This window comes from Hippoglossus hippoglossus, chromosome 9, assembly GCF_009819705.1.
Source record: "Hippoglossus hippoglossus isolate fHipHip1 chromosome 9, fHipHip1.pri, whole genome shotgun sequence".
NCBI lineage: Eukaryota > Metazoa > Chordata > Actinopteri > Pleuronectiformes > Pleuronectidae > Hippoglossus > Hippoglossus hippoglossus.
The window spans coordinates 4,767,383-4,793,142 of record NC_047159.1 but is presented as its reverse complement, the minus strand read 5'-3'; the positions used below and the strand labels follow the sequence as shown (position 1 = coordinate 4,793,142).

At 44.8% G+C, this 25,760-nt stretch overlaps 1 protein-coding gene across 1 annotated transcript in view; it reads right to left on the bottom strand.

Annotated features, from left to right (window-relative positions):
• Positions 1 to 24,421, bottom strand: part of rtn4r (reticulon 4 receptor) — a 42,711-nt gene extending 18,290 nt beyond the window's left edge. The window contains exon 1 of the mRNA XM_034596326.1: positions 23,826 to 24,421. Within this exon, the coding sequence (XP_034452217.1) occupies positions 23,826 to 23,847 (22 nt within the window). The 5' untranslated portion in view covers positions 23,848 to 24,421. The remainder of the gene's footprint in view (positions 1 to 23,825) is intronic.
• Between the last annotated feature and the right edge of the window lie 1,339 nt (positions 24,422 to 25,760).

Here is a 25,760-nt window from a genome sequence, read left to right as displayed (position 1 = left end):
AGAGAGAGAGAGAGAGAGAGAGAGAGAGAGAGAGAGAGAGAGAGAGAGAGAGAGAGAGAGAGAGAACGTGGCCACCACACACTGAGGGGGCCACAACATGCAGGATACAGGCGAGGGGGAATATGGGGTGAGAGAGAGCGGGCGTATCGAAAGAGACAGCGTGCACCATCAGAGACTTGACAGGGTGTGCAGGGGGCACGGGGAGCGGGAGGGGAAAGAAAGAGCGTGAAAGATTTGGGGATGCAATCCATTTTTAATCCGAGATGCCAGACGTCTGCACCACTCGCCTCAATCAGAATGCTAAGTAGCCCCGATGAATGTTATTTTTGGATTAAGATTAATGTGGGTGGCTCACCACATGCAAGCCCACACCAAAACAAATATGAGCAACGTGCGAGTGCAGGCGTGTGCCACTGCAGAGCAAACACGTACACACAGTCTAAAGTGGAGGATGGAAGAGGGGAGAGATCTAATTGTCCAAATATGCTATGGACATGAGAGGAAGGCTTAAGCTTGCCCCCTAGTGTTCATCCCGGTCCCTGATGGCAGAGGAGCAGCCGAGTGCAGAGACGTCTCCATCTTAACGAGGCATTAAGTCTGTTATTACATCGTAAACTCAGATTTTCATAACACAAGCACAGGAAAGTCCACAAATAGGGGGATATGAGTATGTGACCTGTTTTCAGCATGTGCTCTTGAAATATTGATGTCTCAGTGCAGGTATCTGCCTTTTCTACTCTCGTTTCTAGATAGTGATGCACAAAAAGAGAGCTGCATTGAAATCCATCAATGTCACTATTAAGATTAATATATTAATGGTTTCACTATACTTCAATGTATATTATACATGATAATAATTGTAATATACTATGTTATAATTTCTGGTAAAGGGTACTTACAGGAGATAGATGGATAGATGCTTGAATCCATATCTACATGATTAATATGTAACAAGTATGTTGATGAATAATTAATGTCCTGCTACAAAGGCCATGAAAAAAACGATGTCCTACAGTGAGAAAAAAAATAGGTCGACATCTTCATGGCTAATGGTTAATGTGCCTGTGGATCAACATCAAAGTCAGCACCACATTAATAGAAAGATTAATTATTTGAAAGATAAAAAAGGATGCGATCTATTAACGAAAACCTTTTTCCACTTGGGCTCTGGAAATTCTCCATTTTGTATTGCCAGCAGCAGATTTGATTAAATAATGTGCGGTGATTCAACAAAGAAAAACGCCAGAGCCAGGGAAGCAAAGGGAAGAAAACACACAAGAGACGTTTACGTCCAACGTGCTTGAACCGAGGAAAGGACATGAAGCTGTTTGTGAAGTTAGGCCTCCATGATTCAACTAACATGATTAATCAGTTCAGGAAAACAAGCTGGACAGTAAATTGAAAGTTACAAGAGTTTAAACGAACAAAATGAATATCATAGCACCAGAACCATCATCTTCTACTAAACCTGAGCAAGAAGTTGTTGTGCCTAAACCCCCGACCCTTTCACCGTACGTCAATCATCGTTACCATGACTACAAAGTTGTTGTACGCCCACTGCCGTATATCTGGGAGGACCAATGTGGTCGAGTTGTCATTTCCACCGAGCAAAACCCTGCAGAGAAATGTCCGCAGTGCTCTTCGTCTCCATGCAGTTCATTTATGTTTTGTTAACATTTTCCAGCTGCACACGCAGGCAATAACTGCCTGTGTGTGTCTGTCCGTGTGTGTGTGTGTGTGTGTGGCATATTCATGAGAAACGTTATCCCTGTGTCCGCGCAGTATTCACCAGAGAGACGCTCTTAACAGTTTTTGTCTCTTGCATCACTTTGTTTTGAGATAAGCTTTAGCGTCTGACAGCTCAAATCCCTCTAGTCGATGGTAGAAAAGGCAAATCATGGCAAAGTGACAGAAGCAGCTTAGCTATCGGCTTAACATGGTTATCACTGGTGTTTTAGTTTTTTGTAGATATTAGTGAATGCTGTCAATAGTCCTAATTAAGGTAGATTCCAATAATCAAAACGTTGTCACGACAGGATTTATCCTCTGGTGAGGTGATTGTTTTAGCCGACAAGAGGAACTAAACCCTGATCGATAATCCATCTGTAAACAAAATGGTGACCTGAAACAGTAGCACAGCTATGATAAGATACCATGCATTTTATTTGTGGAAGGAAATGGATCGAAATGGACCAAAGTGCATGAACTCTTTCATTAATCTTTGCACTTCATAAATCACATCCTCCAAGATGTCAAAAAGTTACGTTCAGTTCATGTCTGAAAATGTCCAAAAACAAAAACATAAAGAAATCTACTTTATTTACTGATTTGAGTGTAAGAATCACACCTGATTGATAGAGGGAACCTGCATGTTTGGTAAAGTGATAAACAAGTCATATGACAAAACAAATTTTAGCTCTCTTATGTTTTATTATATCAAATATTATTCTACATTAACACACATGGAACATTATGACCACGGCCCTAAACACAAACTGCCACAGATCCCTCCTGACACATGCAAATAGTGCACACGCCCCGGGGCAGCCTGCACCCACACAGCATATATCACTTATTATATGTGTTTGATATGTTAAGTTATTGCCATCTAAGGTCTTTTATCGACGTAATGTACAGCAGAAATATGTAGCTCTGTGGCACATTAAAATATGCCACAGAGCCATATTACTGCAGTGAAAAATATCCTACGCCTTCTTAACCTCATCTTTCTTCTGACCTTTCAGGCAAAGTCCTTCATCCCGTCGAACTAGCGCAGGATTTCTGATGCAGCGGCCATGAGCGTGTTCTGTCGTCGCTGCGTCATCTGGTGTTTAGTTCATTCCGTCCTGGACGTCTGCGAGAAGGACACCCTCCATCATGGATGCTACAGTCCTCATGTAATATAGATGCGGCTGTGCATTGTGTCGGCCGTGCTATAACGTTGCATGATTCATCAGCTCATTTATAAATCATAAAAAATAATCGTGCAACATTTTTCAAAATCACATTGACTCCAATGTATTAATAAGAAAAGTACTGAATAAATCTTAACACCACTCTGCCCATGCTCCTGTTTGTCATTGTGGACATATGCATTCGGGGCCTGGATGGTGCAGTGTTATCGCTGTGTTACTCTCTGCTGTTTTTATTTGTTCTTTCCCACGATTTGCAGTCTGGGAACCGAAACACTGGAAACCCTGAGAGTCGACCTCTCTGGCTCCCAGTCAGCGGTTTGTGTCCCATGAGCACGGTAAAGCAGAGCAGCCTTGGTCTCACAGGAAGTGTTGGAGAAAACCATCTTTCCCATCAGAAGTCCTGGAACCATTTCTATCTCACTCTTTTAGCTGTTTTGTCTCCGGTCTCCTCTTCTCGTTATGATTTAACACCCCCCCGACAACCCGCTGATATTTGGACCAGTTATCTGAGCATTTCATCTTCCCTCGGTGGGAGAAAGTGGTTGTTTTACACACGGCTCCTTTACACAGGATACAGAAGGTGAAAGGGTCACGCATGTTTCTCACAAAGGAACGAGTCTCATATTCAATGAATTTCCTCGGGTTCCTCACCCGAGAGCTTGTTCCCACACTCGAGTCGGTCGGTCACTGCACATCTGGACACGGAGGTTACGACCTAATGTCTCCGCTCTGGATCAGTATGACCAGAGGATCCTATATGTACAAGATAAGCACCTGCCCTTTATTACTTAAGCAGCCTATTAACTGGGTGTTGTACAATCTCCTTTTTGTGAAGGCTGCCCTCTGATACCGCCGGCAGAGCTCAGGAGTGAAAACGCAAAGCCATCACTTTATTGCACGGAAAGACAGACTTTATGGATTATAGTTTTTTTTTCTTCTTCTATATTTCTCCTAAAATGAATATCACAGGACAAAGCGGGGATAAGCAAACAACAGCAGGGAATCCGCTCGGACTTTTAAATGTCTTATCCGTCCTGTTTGCGTTTGAAATATTATTTTTTGGGGGCATTTCCACGTGTGTTCATAGTCAAAGGGATTTATTTACGCGAGAAGGATTGATGTTCGCTGCAACCTGACCAGCTCCACGTTATTGGCAGCAGAAGGGAGCCAATAGTCCGAGTGCATGGGGAAAAAAAAGACTTAACATGAAGAGCAAACATCAATGCTTAATGTTGTCACCTTCGCTAATTCCATTATTCAAACTCCAGTATTTCCTGCCCTGCCAATAGGATCTGGCACCGGCTGCCGACAGTGTGCCGCTCTTCAAGACTAATAACCACCAGCAGAACTTATCTGATGGGACCTTACACTTGAATCGACAGTTTGAAGATCAGGGCTCAGGTCGCCGCTTAGAGTCTATTCCCCCAAAAGAGCTTATACTTCCCTGCGAGCAGCGAGACAAGACACACTCCCCCAAAACGCAGTCAATAAAGTATCTGCTCATCAGGAGAGCGTGACAGCCGGAGAGATGAGACCCCATCAATCATGTGGACTCCGATAGCCACTCCGCAGCTCGGATAAAATAGGGAGCGCAGAGTGGCAGCTCTTTAAAAAGGCAACGAGAAGCCAACTGGAGACCTTCTCCATCCTTCTTATTTGGAGACGGGTCAAGAGGTCATTATCCCTCAAGAACTTTTCAGGTTTTTCACTTCTGTGCCGAATGAGAACCACACGCTGTCTGAATTCCAAAATGAGCCTGCCGTCTTTTTTCGACTTCGTTTCATGAAGTCAAGCTGAATTTTTTCTGAGGCAATTTCTCTTTGCCCGTATACCTTCAGAAAAAGAAGAAAATCAAATGCTGTGTCGGTTTCTGACTTTAGAAAAAGGAAGAGATTAAAAGAGCCCTTTTAAAGACACCTCCTCGCCCCCTCATCCCGAGGTGACTTCCACTTCCCCTCCCGCCTTTTCATTGTCACGTCCCATTTCTGCCATAACAAACTTTGCTGAAATGCAAAACGAGGTGTGTGATGAGCCCAAACCCGTTCTGGCACCGGGGCTCCCCAGGGCGGCTTCCGAACAGGCGAGGAACAGCAGCAGCAGCTGTTGTGTTCCGGCGACTGTTTACTGTGGATGTCACCCGAAATACGAACACGTGTCCGTGAGCCACGCTGCCTTTATGTTACTGGGGAATCGTGGAACTTGTTTTGAGGCACTTTGTTGGTGGTGTGAATGTGTTTAGACAGAAGTCCCACGCTGACTTCTGACCCACTTTCCCTCTCGGAGCCGTGTTTTGACATTGGCTGTCCAACATGGAACCCTGCAGTTACACGCTGCCATTTGGCATTTTGCGGCGGTCAAGTCCAATCTTTTCACATTACACATTCACATTAAAATATCATCGTTTTGTGCCGCGTTGTCTCCGGTTTAAAATACGCCAGAGGGTTTTCAGAGAAGGACAAAAGCTCACTAAATGTGAAATCTGGTGTTCACTCAGTGTGACTTCTTCTCGTCAGTCAAAAGTAAACTTTTCTCACCTGTGCTGCTCTTATTAATTAGTAAGTGAGTAAGTGAGTTATATGCCACCATGATAATATTCAGTCTGTGTGAAAACGGTGAAATAATGAATAATCTGTGGCTCTGAAGGAAAAATAAATCTGGTGTCGTCATGGTTGCATCATCAGGGTTCATTTATCTACTAATGTGACTTGTATATCTCAAAAACTGTTCATCTCATCAGCTCCACGCGTGGCAGGTGTATTGTTAAAGGTCGGAGGAAGTTCAGAGTCAAACATTGAATAAACAGGTGACCAGCGCTATGCAGCGGTGGGTGGGACTCATCAAAGTAAGTGACATTGTCCATCGTGAAAACAGCGAGGAAAACTGATTCTGCAGTTCAGGGTTCTGCGTACAGCTTCACTGAACTTTGAACTGACACAGGTGAGCAGCTTCAGGGTCCTGTAGCCTGAGTCCTGCAGCAGGTCTTCACTCGCTGACGCTCAATTACTGCAGGTCGCTTTTACAGTTTCAGACAGAAAAGATTCAACCAGCGTCACCACAGACCAAACAAACAGGTTTAGAACGGGCACTGCAACAGTCATCAGCAACAAAAACAAACAGGATGATTCTAGCTTCACTTTTACAAGCATTTTCTCCTTTTCTTAGTATTATATTATTCTATATTTTTGACTGATGGGCTGAAGCTTTTGCAGGAAATTGTGATGATTTGAAGAACAAACTAATCTATTAAGAAGAAGAGAAAATAATTGCTAATATCCTTTCACCAAGACAAAAAATGAAGCAATTCATTCATTGGCTCAGTCGGACAAAGTTGCAAACTGGAAATGTCCATAATGATAATCCCTCAATGCACAGAAGAGTAACGTGTGCATGCAAACCACGGTTTCAGCAGCAGGTCGAGGTTGAACCAGCTGGGCCACAGAAACGATGGATTTCTGACTGTCTGACTTCTTTTTCCAAGAACTCAGGACTTAACTTGGCGAGAGCCGCATTATTAAAAAAGACAAGATTGACGGCCTGAGCTGCGTGAAATGAAAATTTTTCGTCTTTGCAGCGTATCTCAACACATCACCAAGGCTGCGTCCAGCTGTGTGGGTCAGTGGAAACCCACCCACTTATCCATCTCTCCTCCCCCTCACGCTGAGAGCCTGTCGGCATCAGTCACTTTCATCTGTTTTCATCACCTTTTGCCAGACAGATCACCCGTCTCGCCACCTCCTCGGGTGTTCACCGCCACAATGTGCAGTTAGTGACACAGACTTCCCATTTATCTTCATAATTCCCTCGTTTCTAAGTCAATCAGCCCGGTCGATATGCTGTCGGTTATCACCCTCACTGTGCCGTCAATACTTCCATGCATTCCACATACGTCCATCAGGTTAACATGGAGGTGAATGGAGTCGGACAGGAGTCATGGATTAACGGCACAGAATCAGTGTGTTGACTGACGAGCGCTCCCCCTCACAGGGAAACAGGCATATTGTGTAGGAGGCGTTGTTACATGGAGATTGAGGATTCTAAAGTCGGGATAAAGACCCTTATGTAAAGTAGCGAGAGGGAGACAAGAACGCAGAGGACAGCATTAGTATGCACGCTTCCCCTCGCCTCCTCAGTCGTTAACAGATCCTGGAGTTCTCCGCTGCAGTGTGATCTTCTGTTCCATCACCAGCCCTGCAACTTCATCCTCCAAGATCCTTTATTCCCCCGCTTTATCTTAAACACGCAACCACGACGATGGCGGCGGCTGAAATCTGCTCTCGAGAAGCTAAGGAAGATGTTGTGACACTCAATCTCTAACAATCTCTTATGTTGTGTGTAGGCAGTCAATCCAAAGTCTCTGCATTTCTCTGCTGATCTAAAAAAAAGCCTAAAAGAAGCCAGCCCTGACTTATATGGGCTTTATTTAAACACTCTATTGGTATTCAGAACAAGCTGCACTTGGATTCTCTGAGTTTTAATTTCCACGTCGCATTTGGGAGCCGGCATCGACTCATCAGAGGATCATTTTTTATTTTTAAAAGAAAACAAACGGAGTTGGGGGAACAGCTGCAAGTCGTGAGTTTTTTGTTGACGACGTGGAAAACATTCATTAAAGCGGTTACTCCGAGTGTTTGCGTACCGGTGAATTTGCATTGGCCACCTGGGAATCCTGCAAATTCACAAACCAGCTCTCTCCTGGTAAATATTGAGATTTAGTGTTATTAGTGTTATTAGGTTTTTTCTACCTGCTGTTACCAACGAACATTCAAATAATAATTTCTCTCAACAAGCAGGAAAATAACAATACGGCTCAACGGGTTCCATTTCACGCTAATCTTATTCTAGCTGAACGTTAACAAACCTGACAGGACCATGATTGTATCGTTAAACCTGTAACTAATCTTTTATTTTATCTACAACCAGTTATAATTTACATGAGTCTATTAGAATTTGGGTTTTATTGAGGTATCACATGATTTGGATTGATCTAATAAAACGTGGCGAGTACCAGAATAGAAAAGCAGGTGCAGGGGATGAGAGAGATGTTGTTTTTCAAGCCGATCAGTGTCTTCCTCTTTTTTTTTTTTATTCTCCTTCCATTGTGTTTCTGATATTTTAGGTTCACCTCAGTTGCGTCGCGTTTTAATTTGGGCTGGCATCCTTGAAATTAAAGCGAGATAAAAGGGAAACTGCCGCTATGTTAATATCTCTTTGAAGATGGAGTCAATCTGGCAACAGAATGCCTGGCCTCTTGTTTTCCTTTCCCTTCCTCCGTTATCCAGCCCGGTGGATAAGAGACGATATCTGCAGACTCAGCTCAGCAGCCGCTTACCTGAGGTGGAGCAGCTCTTAAAACCTTCTGCTTTCATCTTGCTCCTTGTGACAGAAACTAGGTTTTGTTTAGTCTGTATTTTTAAATCTACACCTGGACACTATGAATATTTATCCATGTAATTTCTGCTTATTCCCGTGTATGTCCCTGCAGAGGGAGACGCACTGCACCTGGCTGGACTTCACCACCACAGTGTATATGATATGAATGTGTGTGTTTATCAACGACAGGGGAAGAGAAACACGTTCTGCTCTCCTGGCTGTGGTCATCCACTGTTTCTGAAATAATGGCTGCACAGTAATAACGGCTACGTGTGCGCAGTCGCAGCCATTATGGAAGTCCTTCATGCATTTAACCTGCTTAATCCTCCATTAGAATTTCAGATAATGAAAATGTTATTAAGTACAAAACAACCTGGTACATTGCTGGCGCAAAACTCAGTTAATTGCCAGACACTTTTATGTAAATTCTGATGATGTAACCTATAATTTTTCCCCAGAGTTACCCTTGAGAGAAGCTCCAATGCGAGGCAGCGTTTCACCAAACAGTGTGATACAAATGAGTCTCCAGCTGCATCTTCATCTGCCAAACAGCCTTTCTCTTGACTTCTGCTAATGCATTAGAGTTTTTCAACCTTTCTCCGAGTTCTGCACTTATATCCAAACGTTTCCTTATCACCCAGGGTCTGTAAACAAAGTAAAAGTTATTAGAATTTGCATTCATGCAGGTGCTTAGAAGTCGATTCAGCACTTAAGTTAAACAATGGAGCTCTTCTCATGTAATATTAACACCAGCACATCTCCTGCACCTCTTGTTTCATTGCTGATATTATTTATCTTTTACTCAAAGAGAGTTCTTGATCACACCCGTCTCGGCGCGCCGCACCCTAGCCTCCATTTTGTCTCAGAACTGGCGAACGCGTCACGCTGCGACTTTAATACCAAGTTAATTACTATCATCTTGACCTGCCGGTAAAATGAGACCGGCTGCCGCTGCCGCACGTGCTTCTGTTATCTGTGCAAAAATGCATTAGCGTGTGCCCCCTGTAATGGCTTTAATTAGTCGTAAACGGAGCTGATTCTCCTGTTAAGTGGATGAGGATTCAATACTGTAATACAGTCCCAATATGCACGGCTATCTCATTGAGAAGGAGGTGCAGTGAGGGATGGTTTGCACAGCGGAGGCAGAGGGAGGGCTGCACACTCCCATTCAGTAATAAAGAAGGTATCACATATTCCAGAGCCACATCAGGCAGCACTCGCTCACCGCTCTGATATGAAAAGAACATAATTAGAGAGCTGCTGTACCGACGCAGGAATCTTTCCAGACGAGTTGTTTCAATGTCAGTTACGTAACGTTCAAGGAAAGTTTCCACTGGAGCGGATGAGACGTCAACAGGGTCTATTGTCTGCGGATGGAGGGGGAGTCGTCTTCCTGTCATAATAAAGTAAACATGTCCTTGGGATGAGTGGAAAGAAATATGGCTCCAGCAAAATTGGGGTTAAAAAAATAACAAAAGCGAAAAAACTACGCCTGTTTTCTGCAACCTCACGAGAATAAAAGAGGATTCCCACACAAACACATTATTGCTGTTATTTCAGCTTTCGATGACAATGTTTGCCCAATAAACGCTTTTCCAATAATGATAATAAAAACCTTGCAGATTCAGTAAATGAGGCTGCTTTGAGGAAGGCCCATAAAGTCAATGTCAGTAAACCATATCTGCTTCCGTCCGCTCATCTGCAATAAAGTTTCCAGTCTCCAGTCGCTCCATTTGCTGAGTAATGCCGGGGCCGGGGCCGGCGGTGAGGTGCAGTGCTCTCACACTGGAGGCTGTTTATGGTTTCTAATGCACCATGCTATGGCTTTTTAAATAACAGGCCTCTGGATTACGATGTTGTCTGTAGATCGACTCCGTTGACGGGAAATACTGGGATACCGCAAGTGACCTCCTTGACTTTCCGAATGTTTACGTCTTAAGGGTTCCTAATGGAGCCGAGCTTGTACATTAAGTCCGGCTGCGCAGAAGATTTGCTCACGGATCGAAGTGAATTCTTTGAGAAGCAACAAACAGGAATCCCGATCAGTTTATCCTCTTCCCCCCCGAAGCTCCCAAATCAACCATCAGAACAGGAACTAAGAGGTTCTATAAAAACTGCTGAGTGATATAACAGGGACTACTTGAAAACACAGATTACAAACTCCATCCATTCATTATCAGGACCACTTATTCTTCAATGGTCGGCTGGAGGGGGGGCGGGAGCCAATCCCAGCTGACGAGAGGTAAACCCTGGACAGGTCTCCAGCCCACTGTCACACCCACGGCCTCGACCTGATTGTCTGTGGACTGAGGCTACGTCCATTCAACGTTTTGTAGATGCCCAAAACAACAGGCATCAGCCTCGGCTAGAACAAAACACGGATAACCCATCACAACTGACCCTGTTGTCTTAGCTAACAGCTGTTTTTGCAGTTAAAATCTGCAACTTACAAATGTTACGACTGATTTCACGTGTAGGAAATTAACTATTATCTGAGGAATCTGTGACAATTCCCACATAGCAGGACATCCATGGACAAATTCGTTTTCAAGCATGTTGATGTCGTCTGAGAGACCCAGGGAAGAGCCACACTGACACACGGGGAGAACATGCAAACTCCACCCAGGCTGAACTGGGATTTGAACCAGGAACCTTCACGCTGTGAGGCCACAGAGCTATTTACAGATTACAAGCTCTGCAGAGAAAAATCTAAAACCAAATTCACAACTTTTTCAAGGACAAAGATAAATATAGGAATAATTCTGTTGAGAATACTTGAGAATACTTGGAATACCTGACTTTTTTAATGTTGAACCTTGAGAATAAGAGAAAAGCTGAATGAAAAACGTGAGGTCTTTGGATCACGCTTGGTAACCTGAGTAACAAGGACATTTAAAAAAAAAATGTTTCTGGAAGGACACGTTTCTTTTCAGCTACAAGTGCTGGATTCTTTGAGCGCTGAGAATAAAATTCCCTTCACCTCTTTGTTTTTGTGAAGGACAAAGAACATCTCAGCAGCAAGAGATTCCAACCTTGACTCTTCGGTTTGAATGCAAACGTCCAAATATTACCTGCACTGTAACTTTCATACAGATTTTTCTATTTATCTAAAGCAAGGACTTATATTCATACATTTGACATTGGGTTCGCGATCTCGATTGTGATCCCTCCTTGAATTCTCGTATTATTTTCTGAAATGTATTCATCCGTGTTTTTATATTTAACAATCTTTGTGTTGTGATTCTATCTGCCGGTTCCCAAAATAGCCGTAATGTTGACATATGGATGTTTGAGGTCTTTTTCCCGAGCTCTTTACTCTCTATTTTTATATGTTTGATTGCTCTGTGGTGTAATTGATTTTAAAAGCAGCCACTGTGGAATATACACAGCAGCGTCTCTGATGAAGTAGTGTAATGTGGAAGATGACGATATTTGCAGAAAGACATTTGATCACTGGAGCTGAATTTCCTTTCCTTCCTTCTGGTGTTAATTTATATGTGAGTGAAAACCCTGAAATGTAAGGTTGTTCCTGCATCAACTCACAGAGGGAAAACGTTTCTGTGTTCCCAGTGGTCAGATTCTTTAGGTGTGAAGAGTTTCTTGCTCTAATTTCTCCATCAGTCCAGAGCAGTCAACAACACACGAGAGAGAAACCACGGGAGGGTCGACGTCTTTAACTCGGAGGGGAAAGGTTTATCTCTCTCCTGAGTTAACAAAGGGAGACGGGAATGAAACATGTACTCGCCCCGACTGGAAATCAAGTCCACGTCTTAAACATTGTGCGAGTGGGCGAGCAGTGGGGGGTCCTATCAGCCAGTGTGTGTGTGTTTATGCTCATGTGTCGAGCTCAGACAAAAAAAATACCCTGCTCTCTCTCTCTCTCTCTCTCTCTCTCTCTCTCTCTCTCTCTCTCTCCCCCCCCCCCCCGCTCATATTTCACCGCCGTGTAATGTGCCGCCTATTCATGCGATGCCTTTTAAAGGCATGGTGGGAATCACTTCACAGTCGGGCACGAAACTCAATATGCTAACGCCCTCCAAGGGAGCGACGGAGGGGGAGAAAACATAACCTGTCAATTACCTGCGGCAAAACCCACTGAAAGATTTATTGAAAAATTGCGAGAAATTTCCACTTGACAAAAGGGCTTAAAGATGCGATACATCAAAACACAGGCCGCCATTTGTTTGACTGATTACAAAATGATGTCGGTAGAATTAACCTCCTCAGACTCGATGGCATCAAGTGGAATTACACTGAGAAGCACATGAGGCTGTAGATTCTCTAATTACTTCCTGAGAGTCCCGGGTGGACTTTGACTAAATCCATACGTTTTAGTTTTGAAACAGCATTTTTTAAATTGAGAATTTCATTGGGATTCAGAATTCCCTTGTATTATCTAATACTTTTTATTTTCATTTTCAAAACTAAATGAACCTCCGTCCACACAAACGTTTTAGTCAAGTCCTCAAGTCGTAACTGATAAGACGGAAGCAAACGTGTGAGATTGCGTCATTGTTTCCAAACGTCGCAGTTTTTGCTCGTCCGTACGACAACAGACCAAAAAATGGACGTAGACTTCAGATCTGGAAAGTGAAGCCAACGCAGATGTGCCTGAAGGCTGTATTCTCTTCAATGACCAGGAGAGGGCGACTCCAGTGGTTGTGTAAAGATGTAAGTTTCCTTAGAAGTTTATGTGAAGATGATCCTTAATTTATAACGTCAGTAAACATGATTAGAGTTTATTGTCTCAATCTCTAGTTTCAAGTCTTTTCAATATAGCATGATGTTCATTTTCTCAATTTCTCTCGTTTAGGGTCAAATAGACGTTAAAGCAGAGTATGCATTGCGGGTGCTGATGCCATATGATTGACAGCTTTGATTGACATCCAATGGCTGCAGGTGTAGGTGGGCAGTTCTCCAAATATGGCTACTTGTGGTTTTAAAAAAACAAGATGGCGCTAGACAAACTCAAGGCCTCAAAACAGCAGCTCACAAATCAATGGGTGCCACTTGAACACCAGAGTTTGAAAATGAAATGGGCTCAGCATCTCTTTTAAGTGCTTGGAAACTCGTGTGGTCGGCAGGCGTAAACATAGCAGAAAAGAGGTTTGCAACTAAATTTAGCAGCGTGGATGTAGCCTTTGATTCAAAGGCTTGATCTGTCAACACTCATTTTCCCCAAATACTCGAGGGAGGGGTCTGCACTGTTGGTTGAGAGATGCAAAATGAGTAACTACGGCTTTAAAAAAATCAAAAATCAACACGGATACACTCTGCATCACACCTGGAAGGGACCACCGCCGCAGCCAGCTTCGTCCCGGTGGCGCCACACCTCCTCCCCCGTGGGTATCTGCCGGCTGAGACGCTAAACGCAGCACAGCGGGACCATCGGGATTGGGATCAGACTGTTTCATTTCTCACACAGACATCATGGAGACCCCTCAGCGTAATTTGTTTACAGCTCAGAGATGGAGTGTTGGCAGCGCTCGTCTCCCTCGCTGGAATAATTGCTGTGATGATGGGCTTTGGTGGGAACACGTACAGGCATGTGAAAACAAGCACCGTTTCTGATCAGAGGTTGTGGAAACGGAGCCAAGTCGATGTGTCTGTGCGACGGCGACGTATCCAGAGTACGATCTTCACGCTCATCAGATGAGTTTGCGTTTTTTTTTTTTTTTTACACACGTCTTCCATCTACTCTAATGCGCTTAGAGCTGCACTGCAGGGTCTGAATTATCTTGCTTCGATCCTGCACAGTTCCCTCAAACAACCATGGGCGATATTTATCAAATGGATAAATTTCCATTCTGAGACTCTGTTGTTGTAACAAATCAGAAGAGGGGGAAAGAATGGCATCTATATTTTCTGCTTTTAACTGTAGAATTCGTACAGGAAGTGATTCGAGCAGCATTGATGGGAATAAAAAAAACAGGAGGTTGTTTTTTTACGACTGAGTATTAGGCTCATTTCAAGATACAAATATTCATAGATTTCCAGATAGAAGTCATAATATTACAAGAATAAAGACACAATTTGATGAGAAAAAAAGTCATGACATCAGAAGAAAAAAGTCATTATTAGGAAGAAAGTCATAATATTTAGAGAATAAAGTTGTAATTTAATGAGAAATAATTCATTATATTGAGGAAGATGCTGATCCTCTGATAGTCCCACTTCAACATTGCCTAAAATTATTAGGCTATGTTATTACGACTTTACTCTATTCTAAAACATTTTTTCTGACAGTATCCCAACTTCTTCTAGATTACAACATTACTTTTGTGATATAAAGACTTGTTTCCCCTGTGGGTGGCCCCTCAACGATTATTATACACTACGCACTGGAACTGACACTTCCAAAATCAAAATACAAAAATGAAGACGTCAAACCACCATAACTTTTAGTCTGAAATCTTAATCTTTGTATTTTTATTTCAAATTCAGCACAAAAAACAACAACAACACACTGTACATTTTGTATAACCTACAAAGGTTCATGACCTGCTCTGGGTACGATTACGACCTCGGATGGTTTTCTGGTTCGTGGGATTTAAATCCACGGGCGACATATGGTCCAGCTGTCCATGTGAACCTCATCAGAGGAGGAAAATCCACGTCCGCTTGTCTCCCGCTGGCCACGACGAATCACCCTCCATCATCATCCCTGTATCCACCACCAACCCCCCCCCTCTCCTCACCGCTTCCCCTGAGCCAGCAGATTACAGATATCATTATAATGGACGTCCTGGCAGGCTAGCTGCGGTCACATTTAATTTGCCGTGGTCTGATATCTACACAAGATAATCAGCATTTACACCTGAGAGTGAAGACAGAGAGATGAGCGACAGTTTGTGTGTCTGTGTGTGTGTGTGTGTGTGAGTGAGAGAGAGAGACAGTAACAGAATTAGTGGCCGACACAATGCAAGGGGATCGAGAGAAAGTAAAAAGTGAAAGGAAGGATTGTAAAGAATCAGAGGGAATGTGCACGAACAAAAGAAGAGAAGCAGCGAAACACACTTGACAGATTTGCATTTTAATAAGAATAACCTACTTTGGGGCCCCTGAGATGACGGAGGCCTGATTCACACGGACGTTAACAACATCACGGAGAGAGAGAGAGAGAGAGCGCTGCCTTCTCCATCATACTGTATTTTTGCCCTGTTCAGTTACATGCAGATAAACAATAGTGTTGCTCTTTCAAAGTGCAGGTTGTAGGCCGCTCGTATTGCTGCAGACAAGTGGGATCGCCCATTGATTCCACTTTTTATGCTCGCGAGCGTCTGCAGAAAGTCTCACTTTGCTCCTGCAGCGGTGGCAGGATTACGCGTTTCCCCCGCTCGACAAATCGTTTTACTCCCGCCCGCAATCGAGGACATTGATTTGTGTATGAAAGGAAGTTATATCTGCCACCTGAAATTTGTGCGATTCTTGTATAAAAGCCAGCGGAAACGGTTTAGGTGTTATATATGTTTAGCACCTATGGAACGAGCCTTTCACATCTACAAGGGATCAATTTCCCACTGAGCCGGCGAGTGACGGCCGGTTTCCCTTTGAAGGAGCCCCCCCTCCCCTCCTGTACATATCTCAGCTGAACTGGCGCCTGTGCACTGAGAGAGAGACATACAGCTGTTGTGGATGTACTGCAACTTGTCTGAGAGGCTCAGTTCCTCCATCTTTAATGGGAGTATGGCACAATGTAAAATTCAGGATTCTGTCTGTCTGCACTAATGAATACTTCTGATACGCTGCAGAAAACATCCATCTAATGACTAATATTGACTCAGATCCCACTTATTTTGCAGCCGTCACCTCCCGCCAAAGAAATCAGATAATTCCACTTGATGTTTTACATATTTAAAAAAAACTAAAACTCTGCTCGGAATAATATTTTGTCTGAGATGTTTCTTTTTCCTCAACAAATCTCCAATTATCTCATTAGATATTCTTAAAAATCACATCTGTTCCTGCTGGATAATAGATAGATTCCCACTTTGATGAGAAGGTCTGTTCTCGGTGGACGTACGCCGGAGCTTTCAAGTTTCCACATCACGCTCGTGTAAGATCGTGATCGTCCTCCAAAAACCGTGAGTCACAACTTTACTGTGTGTGCGGAGACGACTCGAACAGATAAACGTCCCATCGCGCTGCACATCGAAGGTCGAAAATCCAAATGAACGAGGAAAAACTCCGACGACGTGATTTGTGTTGGGGACAATCCGTCAAATAAAACCTCCCTATATGGACTTTTATGTTTCTTTTTATTTCTTTTAACTACTTTATTGTTTAAGTAGATTTGAGGATGTGATACTGAAGAGTCCCCGTGCCGGAGAGATGGATAGATACAATAGCAATTCAGCTTTCTATCCATCTAATTTATGGTTTGTCTAGCCTCTCGTTCTGAGTGAGCCGCCCTCCCTGTCATTAAACGGGATCCTTACTCCATCATCTCAAGGTGCCTCTTTTCCTTTCACCCCCGCACTGTGGAGCTCTCCTTTGAAAGCTCGCTGAAATATGCACTGTGTGACTTCAGCCCACTGTATTTGTCCTTCACATGAAGAAAAAAACAACAATATAAGCAGCTATTTATGCAAGTCACAGAGTCCCTGTGAAGTGGTTCTTTAGAATGTGGCCATTAGTGGAAATAAATAATGAGAAGAGTATAGCATCCAACAATTCATACGGTATAGAAAGGTGCCCCCACCACCACCCAACCCCCCCCCCCCCCCCCCCCCCCCCCTAGTGGCTTAAGAGCCTCCGTGATGTGTTGCCAGGGTTTTGACGCAGCATCAAAAACACCGACTCCCATCTGTCGAGTTTGCAAACTAATCAGGCAGACTCACACAGGATGATCAGAAGAATTGGTGGGGAGTCCATTTTGCATCACTAACGCTAATGAGATCAACATGGCTAAAAATACCAGAGAATATTTATCCATCCATGGGGGGAAGCAAAACAAAATAAATAAAAAATCTGAGCTTCCTCCTCAGGATATCCCCCCTCCTAAAAAAAAAAAAAACTCAGATGAACATTTCACAGGCCTGCAGTTAGAAGCAGATGAGTGTATCTATCTATCTATTTATCGGTTATCTGCAAACTCCTGGTAACAACGTGATCGATGACGCGTCCGTGCTCACGTCTCGGATCGGTCGGTCACTTTATCCACCTGAGTGGCCCTGCAGCCGGCAGAGGAGAGGAGCGGCGAGCGGGGGGCCCTGACTTATAAGGACGACAACGACTCCATCCATGCGTCTAATTTAAGAGCGGCTTCTGCTCTGTCTAATTAATAATTTACTGGGCCATCAGTCAACCTCCCCATTGTGGTATAATCAGCGTCTTCATCGCTCAGGCACAACCGGCGCACACACTCTCACGTCTGCGGTGGGATTAGAGCGAGCATGCAACTTTCATGGGCGCACGGCCGGAGGAGAGGGGGCGCACGGCGAGTTTCCGGATTGAGAGGCGACACTGTGGTGGAGTGAGATGAGCCATGTTTTTGTTTTTTTTGGGGACAAATTAGCCGGCTCTGTTTGTGCATGCAGCCGTATAATGTTATTGCCGTGTCACAGGAATCAACAGATGAATATTCACCTCCCCTGGGGGGGGGGCATCCGGGCTGGCTCAGCCGGTCGGTGTGTGTGTGTCACGACTCTGGTGTGAACGCAGCCCCGATGGAAGGGGTTGGGCATCCGCTTGCTCTGCTGTGGCATGTGTGGGCATCAAGATTATGATACGGTGACAGGGGATTTGGGTAAAAAAAAGACATGAATAAATCCCCCCCCCAATAAAGACTCCACCCACTTCACTGCCCGAATGTTGCGTAACGCCAATTCATCCGGCCCCGCCTCCTCTCCCACGCCCTCCTTAAGAACCAACTGTTACTGACATCTTATGTCCTTCTTTAAGAGGACAGGGGGGCAGGGAGGGCGGTGGTTCTCGTCTTCAGTGTGATTCTGCTCGTTGTCCCTCCAAAATATTCTGACAGTACAATAATAACCCACAAAGAGGATTAAAGACTGGTAATCTGGGGGAATGGTGTATTCCATTTTTGCTTCTTTCTCTATTTTTCTTTCTCCCCCCCTTAGCTTCCTCTGTATAAATAAATAGAATTTTACCCGTTTATCCACTTAGTCCCTCTGTCTTGCTGATTAGCAGCGAAGGGCTGGGAGACTGGGATAACCTACAGCGGATGGTTCCAAGGATATCTGAGGCCAGCATGCCTCTGTGGGTATCAGTGGGGATCGCTCTGTGTGTGTGTGTGTGTGTGTGTGTGTGTGTGTGTGTGTGTGTGTGTGTGTGTGTGTGTGTGTGTGTGTGTGTGTGTGTGTGTGGGCACGGATGTCTTTGCATGCACCGTATAAACAAATGCAGTTGCTGCTTGAGGGGCGCGGCCAATTAAAAGAAGCCCCCGAAGGAGCGCGCTCATCAGGATGCAGAGAACACAGCAGATCCACTCTCAGATAGCCTGCTGCAGTCTGTCACTGTAACTAAGGCATTAACACCAGCTCAGCTCTGTGCCATAAAGTACTGACATCTTCATGCTTTAGACTTTGAGCAGTCAATCAGCTCGCAGCAGAACACGACATGACACACACACACACACACACACACTATCTATCTGATCCACTGTAACAAACACTTATTCCAAGCAGCATTACAGAATAACATTCCATTCAAATTACAAACCAAAGTCCATAAAATGGCTCATAAAACTGTAATAAAATGTAAACCACTGTGTTATTTTGCATTGATAATGTACAGTGTAACTAAGCTGCCATGCACAAACCCAATAAGTATCAGTCCTCCAGTTGTGCACAACACTGTGGATCCATTTCCGAGGATTGAAAGTCTCTTTTTGCTAAGTTTTAAACACTGTTATCGAAGAGTTACTATCTGTTGCTAAGAAGCTTTGATTATCAATCTGAGCGTACACGTAAACGTGTAATTGGATGGGGGATGTCATTGACTTGCGAGATAAACAAACAGATTCTGCTGTTAGGGAACAGGAAATTCAGTGTCGTGCAGATAACACAGAGACAAGTGGAGCCGAGGCTGAGAGGCTGAAGTGCACCGAGCCACCGACAGTGTTTACCCACAAGGATGATGCTGATGTGCAGCAGTTCACAGCTGAGTGTGTTCACCTCCATGTGACGTGTTCTCAGGTCGCATTCAAACCGTGTAGAAGACAAACCACAACTTCATCACAGCTGGGAAATAACCCCCAATCACCCTGTGACCCTCATCGACCTCTAGTGGCAGAGGTGAGACATGTCACAAGCAGGTAAATGCTCTGTATTTATATATAGTTTGTTTTTAGTCTTGATGACTACTCAAGGTTTTGCCATTTACCCATTCACACACACATTCATACACTGCTGTCACAGCCGTCAGGGTCAATGGGGGATCCAGTATCTTGCCCAAGGACACTAAGGCATGCGGACTGAAGGAGACGGGGATCGAACCGTCAGCTTAGAGGTCGACCTGCTCTATCTCCTGAGCCACAGCCTCCTCCAAGTCTTACGTCGAAACCTTCAAGTTAAGGTCGTGAGTGAGGATCAAGCAGGGAAGTTATTCAATATGCTGATGATTGACACCTGTTCATGAATAAATGAGGATTTTCAACATGTTTTCAAACTTTTTCACACATTATTGATGTCAAATTTTGTGGTAAACATTAAGCAGCCAATGTGTTTGTGAGACAAATAGTCACAATGTTCACGATTACTATTATGATCATTATTTTGATTATTATTAGGCCATTCCATAGCATATATCTTATACTGTTATTAATCACTACCTCTAGCATTGCTGCTGTTTTCACAAGAGACTCTCTGTTCTTACTAATCCCACAGTTGCTTGCATGCTATTCAGATCTGCTAGTTACTTAAGCTTAGCAGCTTTGCTCTCTCACTCTCTCTCCCTGTCACTCTCCTCTGCTAACTCGCCCTCCTTTAGCAATAATTCTAGCCTACGTGTAAAAGATGTAACATTGGAGGCAGGGCTCAGTGAATTAGAGGCTCGACTCTGCACTATTGGAAACTATGTGCAGCCAATAGCTTTGTCAAAAAGACACATTCACACTGAGGTGTCATGTCCCTGGAGGCTGGGGACATGTCCCCACCACTTCTAGAAATGGACGGTTTAGTCTTCATATCTTTTTTAAATTCAGTGAATATTGCAAATTTACAATAACAAATGCCGGGTTCAGTTGAATTCATTAACAGTCCATTTTGAGTACGGTGGCCTTGTGGGGGACCTGCGTGGGTTTAGTTAATTCAGTCCTTGTCGAGTGTGTGAGCAAACAGCACCTGCTTGTTACTGCTGCTACCCAGAGTTACACACATGCTACAGGTATGTTAGTCCGTGTGTAAGTGTCCAGATGAGCTCAGGTTGCAGTATTGTGTTAGAAAGCTGTGTCCTGTGATTCCTCCTTCTGATATAAAAGCCAATACTGCATCTCTGCTACTCAAAAGCAGAACAAAACGTGACTTCTCAATATCTAGAAACACACGATGCCTCACGTCAAGCAGAAAGTCGTGAATACCAAGTTAAAGTCAACTCGAGTATTTCATCAACTTTAGTCACAGAACTCTAAAGTCCTTCAATTTGAGACTTGAGCCAAACGACTTGACTCGAGTCCCCAGCCTCTGTGCTGGTGACCAGAAGGAATGGCGAGAACATTAGCGGGATTTATTACGTCCTCTCCTTGGAGCGCCAAAGGTAATGAGGCTTATTAGTCTTCATAGTTGAAAGGTCTTGCTCATACATCCTCGATTGTTAAAGACTTGAATAAATGAGACCAGAGGGACTGGGAGGGTCTTGGAATTCAGGCCGAGAACCAGAAATCTGTTTGCCTGCTGAAGTGATTAGTGAGTATTGATCGAGAATGTTCCCAGCTACAGATGATAGTCATTTAAATAAAAGGGGGAATTTAGACATTTTACATTCAAGTTGTGCTTCTTATTCAAATCACCATCTTTAGCCAATTAAGATGAAACGAACCTCAACTGGAGATCACAAGAATGAAAACTAATTTCCTCACTGGCTGAATTTCAGGAGCTGCTAATTCTTTTTTCTCCACATCTCCGGAGCTCCCATGCAGTTTCCATGCTGGCGAGATGAAAGACGCTGAGGGGAAGATGCGTGGTGGCGAGTCAGATGCATGGCAGGCGCGAAAAGTTGCATAACCTTCGCACTCCTGAATTTTACATGCGATCTTTCTTCCTTTCTCAACGTCTCCCTTTTCCCTTCACTGCCTCTCCTTTCCCCAGACCTCCACATACACACTCACAGAACCACCACACGCACGTTATCCCTCACACACGCTGTGCACCCATACAAACACACAGATGGATCAATTTCACCACGATGCATCAGTAATTCTGCCATTGTTATCATCTAACTGCATGCCAACTTTATATTCATGGCTTTACATGCTCTGAACACTTATCTCACGTCTTCAGATGCTGCATCTTGTGCCCTATTTTTGGAAAATGGGGCAGAGTTCTTTGGCAAAACAATGACCAAGTTAACTAATTGACGAAAAAAGAAAACCCTCCCTCATTATGTAGTGGTTTAAAACAGCCGAGGAGAAAGCTTTCAGTTCCACCATAATGGTTTTATCCATTCATTTGGGCTTTATTGGCTTTGCTTGGCAGCAGACGGGGAGCAACAGCCCCCCTGAGCAACAGCCTTCCCACAGAGGCATTTGATCATATGCTGACTGGCTGAAAAACAGTGTAAATTAAAGTCCCACCTCTCTCTGACACTTTAAACACAAGACACGACAGGCCATATTTTCTCCCGCCAAATCAGGAGCCTGAGATATGGATACCAATTATAATTGCAACAGGAAAAAAAAAAAAAGAATCAGACATACTGTAGGTGTAAGTCAGGGGCTCGGTGCTAAATCACACCAGCAGTCGGATGATGAAAACCTTCCTGTAGGGTCTGTGGGACCCAGAGCCTTTCCGTGCCAATGGAGGGGTGTGCACTTGGATTTGCATCACCACCTGACATATCAAAGAGAATTCACAAGTGGATGTGCCTCTTCGCATTTCACAACTAGGCAAACTCAAAGTTACTCTGCAGGCCCGTAATCTGGAGCTGGTTGACCATAATCCCACGGTTTTAGCCGAGTAATGAACAATGTGAGGAAGAGGGAGTGTGCACAGCGTGTTGCGTAAGGAATGTGTGTGTGTGTGTGTGTGTGTGTGTGTGTGTGTGTGTGTGTGTGTGTGTGTGTGTGTGTGTGTGTGTGTGTGTGTGTGTGTGTGTGTGTGTGTGTGTGTGTGTGTGTGTGTGTGTGTGTGTGCGCATTTTGTTGGCTCTTAGGGACCTTTTCCAGTGAAGGCGCTGACCTTGTCTGGAGCAATAGTCCTCATAGGGACTAATGAGGCAAAGCGTCATTTGTGAGACGGACACTGGTTAAGGTCAGGGGTTGAGTTAAGAATTGAACTGTCCACTGGAAGACATTGTCCTAACAAGGATAGCTGTGCAAATGTGTGTGTGTGTGTGTGTTGTGTTGCAGGGGTGGGGCTGGAGGGTGGAGATGAAGGTTTTCCACCAACTCGTGATGGAACAAATTGGATGCTGCGCACATGCACTTATCTCATCACGGTGCATGGGTTTTTCCAAACAACACACGCCACATATCACTGTTCTCTGCCCCCCCCCCCCCGCACTGCATTAGACACGGTAACACAACCAGGCCTGCAGGAACACACGCACTGACACGCCAGGTACTTCTTCCTCCCCTGCCCTCGCATGCGCACACAGCCTGAAGCAGCCACTGCTGCCAAGAAATGAAGTTCTTAGCCATTTCCGGCGGGGGATGAAGACGAGCCTGTGATTATGAGAGAATCAGGTCCGGTCGGTGGAAGCTGGAGAGGCCCGGCTTCCTCTCACGCACCCTGAGTGGGACGATGCCACAAACAACAACAATTATGAGCCAAGAAGCTGGTTGGTTATTACTGAGCCGCCAAGCGCACCATCTGCAGACTTCTTCAAAAAAAGCTCAGGCTGCAGCTTCCACGGGGGCTGGAGCGGATACCCCGGGTTAAGTTGCTATATCACGCACAGCATATTGACCACCACTGTCGCGCACGGGCACGCGCATGGCACAAGAGGAGGGAGGAGGAGGGAGGAGGGAGGAGGAGGAGGAGGGAATAAAGGGACGCGCACAAAATCTGCCCTGAATTATGACTCAATTAAGAGCCACTGAGTCAAGGTCGTTTACAGCCGCAACATCCATAACTGGCATCGACTGAGCTTGTTAGTCCGCAGCAAAAAAACACAAGGTTCACTTGTTACTGTGCAGATTAGGTGTGTGTGTGTTTTTTTCATATTGCGCACATTCTCAGTGATGCACCAGTTCAGCCAAACCCTGGAGGAGCAGGAGAGTAACTCCAATTAGGACATGTGATTTATCTCCTGCTGCCCGATGTGGGCTTCATCAGTGCGCATTAACCCAGCGGATTTATCCTGTCTGCTTCAAACTTTACAGAAAGGTGAACCTATTGTCCAATGTGCAGCGGTACTCACCATCAATGATAACGGTCTTCATGATTTAGATGGGGGTGAAAATCCAGAAGCTGTAAAATCCAAGGCGACTGAATCCCAGCGTGTGCGCAGAGACAGAAAGGGTATCCGACGTTTATTGCAATGTTGTGGGTGATTGCAAATCCAGTGCACGGTGGGAGACGGACAGGCTCAAGCACCCCGGCACCCTTCAAACTTTACCCGTAGGTCTTCCCGAGTGGGGAGACGCGGCTCCGGCTGCACCCGAGCTCAGTCATTTGGGCAAGGGGTTCAGGAACAGGATAGTCAGCAATAAACATCCAATTTGGGATCGCACCAGTCGACACCTCCCCAAAAAAAATATAGGACGCGCAAACAGCTCCCGGAGAAGAAGAGCTCGAAGTGTGGAGAGCAGGAGAAGTGGAGAATCAGCGGCGCAGGCGAAGACGCACAATTTGATCCATCTTTTCAAGTCGCAGCAGCAAATCCAGTCCGATCACTTGCCCCGTTGTATATTTCCCAAGTACACAGAGAAAAGTGTTCGGTGGATGCGCACTGGTGCGCGTTAGTGTGCGTTTACCACAGGGAGGTGGGAAAGGGAGGGCGGGGCAGCGAGGTGAGAGAGGGGGAGAGAGAGAGAGGGGGAGAGAGAGGGAGGGAGAGAGAGAGAGGGAGAGAGAGAGGGAGAGACAGAGATAGAGAGAGAATTCAAAGATGAATGTTTTATTGATCTGTATCACGCTGCAAAAAATATTTCTTTTAACTCTCAAAGTGGAATTTGAAATCGTCCCAGTCGAAGCAGATGTGATTAATTGATTTGCTCTGCCTGGTTTCAGATACCTGCTGTTGTTTCCAGACGATCCCTGACGCGGGTGAACACACACACATCTTGGAAGATGCGCAGTTTTTACATAACTGATGGACTTTCGGGATTTGGAGGGATGGAGCAGAGACTGGGTGATTCATCCACTCAGACATTTCTTGCAGCGCAGGGGCTGCACTCCAATGAATGTTTTATGTGCACGGGGTGGTGGGTTGATGGTGGTGGTGATGGTGGGTGGGTGGGAAGGTGACGTGAGGCGAATCTATTTGGATCGGACACGGCCAGGCACGCACATGCATACGAAAACACCCCCCCCCCCCCTCCAAAAAAAAAAGAAAGGCGAGCAGCCAGGCCTGCTGGTGGGATCCGCGCTTCCTCCCGGGGAGTGGACGATTTGGCTGCTCCGATGTGCAAGGAGGAGTTGTTAAAAACCGACAGAGAGAAAACAAACAACACACACACACACACACACACACACACACACACACACACACACACACACACACACACACACACACACGCACACACGCCTCTGCTTGGTTATTAAACTGACAGAATAACCTGGGACCTGAGACTGTTACTAAAAGATTCTCATGGTGTCAGCTGGTAAAATATTTTCTAATTTCCTCACTATAAATTATTGGGATTATCTTAAAATAACTTTTTTATATTATTTATGTTATTGATGTATTTTGTCCACATGAGAAATCAAAGTGCCTGCGAGCACAGCGTGTTCTCCAACATAACACATTCTTTTTAAAATGCATTTGACAGTGTTAACAGTTGCTGATCGGACCACTGAGCAGTAAGAACACACTGTGGTGATGTGGGCATCGAACCCACCGCAGATGTGCTGGTTCTGCTGAAGCTGACTGGGTTCACAGCAGCGTGGTTTTATCTTTAGGTACCACACGCCCCCTACCGGTGAACACGGACGCCATTCAGCACCATGGACAGAGACGCCTCGTGTATAAGATGATTCCCTGAGAGACAAGAAGAAATCACACTGTGTGTTTCTGCTGGAGATAAATCTTTGACTTTATTACACCCCCTATAAGGAGACCTGGTATATTTCCATCTGCTGGCCTGCACATCCATAATGAAATGTGGGAAAGTTTCCAGATCACACAGTAAAT